The following is a 6,463-nucleotide window of genomic DNA, read 5'->3' as shown; positions in this document are numbered from 1 at the left end:
GCTGGTTATGTATGGTATATTGAAAGGGGGTAAAGCTATGACTGGGACTGCTACTCTATCAGGTAATATACTGGGCCGTCCGATAGAGCACGTTATTGGGTTTAGTGTTACTGGAGGAGAGAGTGATAATGGTATGCCTGTAGTACATCAACTAGCAGCTAAGGGTCTGATTAGGGATTGGGAAGGTGAAGGAGATAAGAAGAAAGGTGATATCATTAAAATGAGCACAGAGTCAGGAGTAGTATCCAGTTACACAGCATATATAGCTATTGATGAGGAGCAGGATAAACCTATAGCGGGAGCTATGAAGACATGGGATCTCACAGCAGTAGGTAGTAGTCTTTCTGTTAGTTTTAAGAATGCACATGCCAAACCCAAACGTTTTACACTTTCTGCTTTTGGAAGTCCAAAAGAAGCTGCTCCTCCACTAATGAGGTCTGCTGCAAAGAAGAAATATGCTGCTGCTTCATCCCCTAGAGTTATTACTGAACCATTGCAATCACATGTAGCATCAAGTGATTTTCTATTAGCTCGTAGATTGATGAGATCTTCTGCTATTCCACCCTCATCAGTTACTGGTATCGATGAACCCCTTATTCCATTAGGTGCTATTGACCCGTTAGGTCTAATGGAACGTACAAGATTGATGAAATCTTCTACTATTCCACCCAAATATGATGATCAATACCTTTCTTCATCAGCTGTTACAGACTCAATGGAATCATTAGAGAGCAGCAACAGTGATGATGAAGAATGTATTGCACCAGCACCACGCATGAAATCTGCTGCCCGAAACAGTAGTAGGTCCCAGCCTGGTCCTTCTCGTGGTTTGTCTCAGTTGATATCATTACAGGCAGCAGAAGGATTCTGGATTCTAAATGATTCGTTGGTTTCTTTGACTGGAGTATCACTATCAGTATTGAAGTCAGCTTGTCCTGATGGTGTAAGTGTTAATGTGTGGGCTACAGTGCTAGCATTAGTGCTACTAGAGAAAAGGTTTAATAGTCAACGTGATGAATGGGAATTGGTTGCTATGAAAGCAGAGATGTGGGTACAGGCTCAACCTTTGACCTCTACTATTGAATCTCTGAAAGCTACTGCTTCTCAGACTGTTAAGTAGGTGCTTGAAACCTCATTCTTTTAAATAACTATATTTGCATAAATTTTTATAGCTGTTCAATTATTTTGCATTAGATTTTTATTATCATTAAAATTTATATTAACCTTTAAAAAGAAACCAGTGCTTGTGCTTATGTTTGCCTTTTGTTTGTGCTTCTTCTTTTACCTTATTGGCTGAGGAGAAAGTTCAAGATCATCACCTGAAAATCCACCAGGGGTCAGTTCCCGACTAGTTGATGTAGCTGGAGAGGGATACGAGAAACCTTTGATGTTATTGGAGTACTAACACTTTCATTTTCACTTTATGCACAAAACTGACAAAAGATGCAGAAATGATACCTATGGTATAGAAATCAATTTCTAATAAATTGATATAAGGTTTACATGAGTGGGTTATATTGAGATTTTATATGCTTCTGACCTGTAGTGTTGATAATAATTTTAATGGCTCTTCCTATACAAGAACAAGGTGAGCTAAAAGCAGGCTTCATAAAGCTGACGTGTGCTTTTTGAAGCAACTTAAAAATTCATTAAAAAATCCAATTTTGATCAAAACAGCTCAAACTCTTTTGCAACATAAATATAAGTATTATACATGCATATGCTTTAGGAAAAAGTATAAAATAAAGATTTCTCTCTTTTTAGGTTTGACAAAATTTGGCCTACTAGTACATGCTTCTTGGCTCAATTTTTGAACTTTTTGAACAAATTAGAAATTCAAAAAAATTAATCTAACTTGATTGGAAATTTGAAATCAGCTCAAACTTTCTGTGTGACAAGTAAGTACATATATATTAGTATTGAGAAAAAATTATAAAATATGAGAATTCTCTAATTTTTCCTTCTAGCAAAATTTGGCTAAGTTCCTGTAGACACATGGTCTTTGGCACAATTTTTGAGCAGCTTTAAAAATATAATTTTGAATCTAATATGCTCTATGTTCATGTCATAATGAGCACATAATTTAATGTGTACATCATTTCCATTATAACCGTGATCTCAAATTAAAAAATATTTAGCACACAAAAAGTAGATCTAAATGTGTAAAAATAAACAATTACACCTATAAAATAATGAGTTCCTATATTTTTAATCAGGGAACATTCGTTCTTTATTCAGTTGTTGATGGTTTTGCTAGTACCATGAATAAAAGTTTTATGGTCCATTTTATTGCTTGTCCAGAGTACTTCTCCCTGAATCCATTCAGGTTAGGATTGGTACGATCAAACCTCCCATGATAGGCACTAAAGTAAAAATTGATAAAGGTGTCAATGTTTGGTAAAACACATTCTCGGTCGATTGACTGGATCCGAACAACACTGAAACCATATTCTTTGGCTTTTTGCTTATAAAAATCAAGAGACTCGTAATGGCTACAGCTCATCACAGCATCAAAAGCATCTGATCCACATAGCTTGACAAGCTCTACCAGTAGGTCTGGTATCCCATTGTTAGTTATTGTGGCAAATGCAAACTTTCCTCCTGGTTTTAGGTTCTCGTATACCCTTTTAAAAGTGGCATCTTTATTCTTGATCCAGTGAATGACTTGAGAAGAAATGATTGCATCGTATTGATCCTCAGGAAAAGTTTGATCTGATCCTACTGCAAACCGGAGATTAGTCATGGTATCTTTTCTTCCTTTATTTGCTACGTTGATTCTTTCTTCGTCAGGATCAATCCCTAGTACTTTCCCACCATCACTCAGTCTTTCAGAAAGGACCATACACAAACGACCAGTCCCACATCCCATATCAAGAACACTATCACTAGACTGAGGGGAGAGATTGTCTATCAAATTCAATCCATCTTCTAACTGGATATTAGAGATATTGTGATAAACACTAGCCTCTTCATTTGTCATGATAGATTTATCCATTGTCTAGTTGTCTGTTGAGTTTAAGTTGCTCAAAACCAATTTATATTGTCTTGTGTGATCTAAGTCTATGAGTATCATTATTCTAATGAATACCCACAGCTCATGGTGTTACAAGCTTATCATGTTAAGAGTTCACTTGTGTTTCCAGGTATTTGTTGGTATTTGTTAATGGTTATTATAAGAGGATAATGATGTAAAGATATGGTATACATAGTACACCATATCCAAAGTGACTTCACACATAAATCATTTCCTTGTGTTGCCATGACAATTGACAAATAATACAAGGCATTTGTCAATTATAAAGGTATGCATAGTTTAGATATGCATAGTTCACTTCCTTAGGAATTTAATTATGAGTGATGATGTAATGATATGGTAGTTCATCAAAAGTGACTTCACAGCAGTTATCGTCACTTTTAGCCAAAATTGCTACCTGAGAATTATGAGCAATCAGTAATGGAATTTAGATTAGTTATCAGGAAAAGCCAAATTATTAAAATATTTATTATTTTAGCCAATTATTTTATCAATCAAGATGTAAAATTTTCATTCAAATTACAAATCAACTAAAAACAAGTTATTAAAAACATCTTTATAACAAAGACAAAACGAAAGAAATTACCTAAAATTTAATAGTCATTGAAACAAATGTTTTGAGAGATTCCACAGTGTAGCTTTTGAAGTAACTAAAAAGCTCAAAAAAATTCTATTTTGATTGGAATCAGTTCAAACTTTCTGGGCAACATAAGTAGATGCATGTGTATGTATTGTAAAAAATGAGAATTGTAAAATTTAGCACAAGTCCTTGTAGATACATGGACTTTAGCACATATTTGGAGCAACTTAAAAAAATCCAATTGTCAATCTGATACGCCGCAGGCTCTATGCTTTTAAATGGTTATGTCGTAATGGGAAGTAATCATTACAAAATTTAATGGTTACATTATTGTTATTATAACAGTGATCTCAACTCTAAAATTAATTTTAACAAACAAAAATGCAAAAATAAACAATTCTATACGCCTATTAAAAAAAGTTAATGAGTTCCTACATTTTTACTCAGAGAAGTTTTAATTTTTTATTTAGTTGTTGATGGCTTTGCTAGTACCATGAATAGAAGTTTTATTGTCCATTTTATTGCTTGTCCAGAGTACTTCTCCCTCAATCCATTCAGGTTAGGATTGGTACGATCAAACCTCCCATGATAGGCACTGAAGTAAAAATTGATAAAGGTGTCAATGTTTGGTAAAACACATTCTCGGTTGATTGACTGGATCTGAACAACACTGAAACCATATTCTTTGGCTTTTTGCTTGTAAAAATCAAGAGACTCATAATGGCTACAGCTCATCACAGCATCAAAAGCATCTGATCCACATAACTTGACGAGCTCTACCAGTAGATCTGGTATCCCATTGTTAGTTATTGTGGCAAATGCAAACTTTCCTCCTGGTTTTAGGTTGTCGTATACCCTTTTGAAAGTGGCATCTTTATTCTTGATCCAGTGAATGACTTGAGAAGAAATGATTGCATCGTATTGATCCTCAGGAAAAGTTTGATCTGATCCTACTGCAAACCGGAGATTAGTCATGCTATCTTTCCTTCCTTTATCTGCTACCCTAATTCTTTCTTCGTCAGGATCAATCCCTAGTACTTTCCCACCATCACTCAGTCTTTCGGAAAGGACCATACACAAACGACCAGTCCCACATCCCATATCAAGAACACTATCACTAGACTGAGGGGAGAGATTGTCTATCAAATTCAATCCGTCTTCTAGCTGGATATTAGAAATATTGTGATAAACACTAGCCTCTTCAGTTGTCATGATAGATTTATCCATTGTCTAGTTGTCTGTTGAGTTTAAGCTGCCCAAAACCAATTTATATTGTCTTGTGTCATCTAAGTGCATGAGTATCACAATTCTAATGAATACCCACAGCTCATGGTGCTACGAGCTTATCATGTTAAGAGTTGACGTAGGTTTTTGGCAAATAATACCAGGTAGTTGCCGTGTTTGTTAATGGTTATTATAAGTGAGTGATGATGTAATAATATGGTGTACACCATAGTCGAAGTGGCTTCACACATGAGTTCCTTGTGTTAAGCTTGGCGTTAAGAGTTTACTGATGTTTTGGCAAATAATACCAGGTATTGTTGGTGTTTGTTAATGGTTATTATAAGTGAGTAATGATGTAATGATTATGGTATACACCATATCCAAAGTGGCTTCACACATGAATTCCTTGCGTTGCCATGACAAATAACACAAGGCATTTGCCAATCATATGCATGGTTCATTTCCCTAGGAACTAATTATGAGTGATGATGTAATGATATGGTAGTTCATCAAAAGTGACTTCACAACTGTTAGCATTGTTTTTAGCTATAATTGCTACCTGATGATTATGACCAATCAGTATTGGAATCTAGATTAGTTATCACTTATCACGAACAAGCCAAATTATTAAAATATTTATAGCCAATATTAATAATAAAGATGTAAAATTTTCATTCAAATATCAAATCAACTAAAAACAAGTTATTAAAAACATCTATACAAAAGAAATTACCTAAAATTTAATAGTCGTTGAAGCAATTGTTTTGAGAGATTCAATAGTAGAGGTCAAAGGTTGAGCCTGTACCCACATCTCTGCTTTCATAGCCACCAATTCCCATTCATCACGTTGACTATTAAACCTTTTCTCTAGTAGCACTAATGCTAGCACTGTAGCCCACACATTAACACTTACACCATCAGGACAAGCTGACTTCAATACTGATACTGATACTCCAGTCAAAGAAGCCAACGAATCATTTAGAATCCAGAATCCTTCTGCTGCCTGTAATGATATCAACTGAGACAAACCACCAGAAGGACCAGGCTGGGACCTACTACTACTGCTACTGTTTCGGGCAGCAGATTTCATGCGTGGTGCTGGTGCAATACATTCTTCATCATCATCATCACTGCTGCTGTTCTCTAATGATTCCATTGAGTCCTCAATAGCTAATGAAGAAAGGGTAGAGACTGGAACAGCAGCAGATTTCACTTTTCTCTTCTTTACATTACGACTGCCTGATAAAGGAACAGCTCCTCGTGAATTTTTTGCAGTTGCTAAACGTGCTACTCTAGGGCCTCCACCACGTCCCCTCCATGCTGGTTTACCTGCAAGAACTGTTGCAGGACTATTACCTACTGCTGTGAGATCCCATGTCTTCAGAGCTCCTGCTATAGGTTTATCCTGTTCCTCATCAATAGCTATATATGCTGTGTAACTGGACACTACTCCTGACTCTGTGCTCATTTTAATGATATCATCTTTCTTCTTATCTCCTTCACCTTCCCAATCCCTAATCAGACCCTTAGCTGCTAGTTGATGTACTACAGGCATACCATTATCACTCTCTCCTCCAGTCACACTAAACCCAATAACGTGCTCCATCGGACGGCCCAGTATATAC

At 35.9% G+C, this 6,463-nt stretch overlaps 1 protein-coding gene across 1 annotated transcript in view; it reads right to left on the bottom strand.

The window, feature by feature from the left end:
- Positions 1-6,463, bottom strand: part of LOC100636380 (von Willebrand factor A domain-containing protein 5A-like) — a gene marked incomplete at its 5' end in the record, with an annotated part of 14,346 nt that overhangs the window by 6,240 nt on the left and 1,643 nt on the right. Inside the window, one exon of the mRNA XM_020002776.1 lies at positions 6,205-6,459. Coding sequence (XP_019858335.1) covers positions 6,205-6,459 — 255 coding nt within the window. The remainder of the gene's footprint in view (positions 1-6,204; positions 6,460-6,463) is intronic.

Source organism: Amphimedon queenslandica, unplaced genomic scaffold, assembly GCF_000090795.2.
Source record: "Amphimedon queenslandica unplaced genomic scaffold, v1.1 AMPQUscaffold_12834, whole genome shotgun sequence".
Taxonomy (NCBI): Eukaryota; Metazoa; Porifera; class Demospongiae; order Haplosclerida; family Niphatidae; genus Amphimedon; species Amphimedon queenslandica.
Note: the sequence above shows the minus strand (reverse complement) of the source record. Positions and strands in the feature narration are given on the sequence as shown.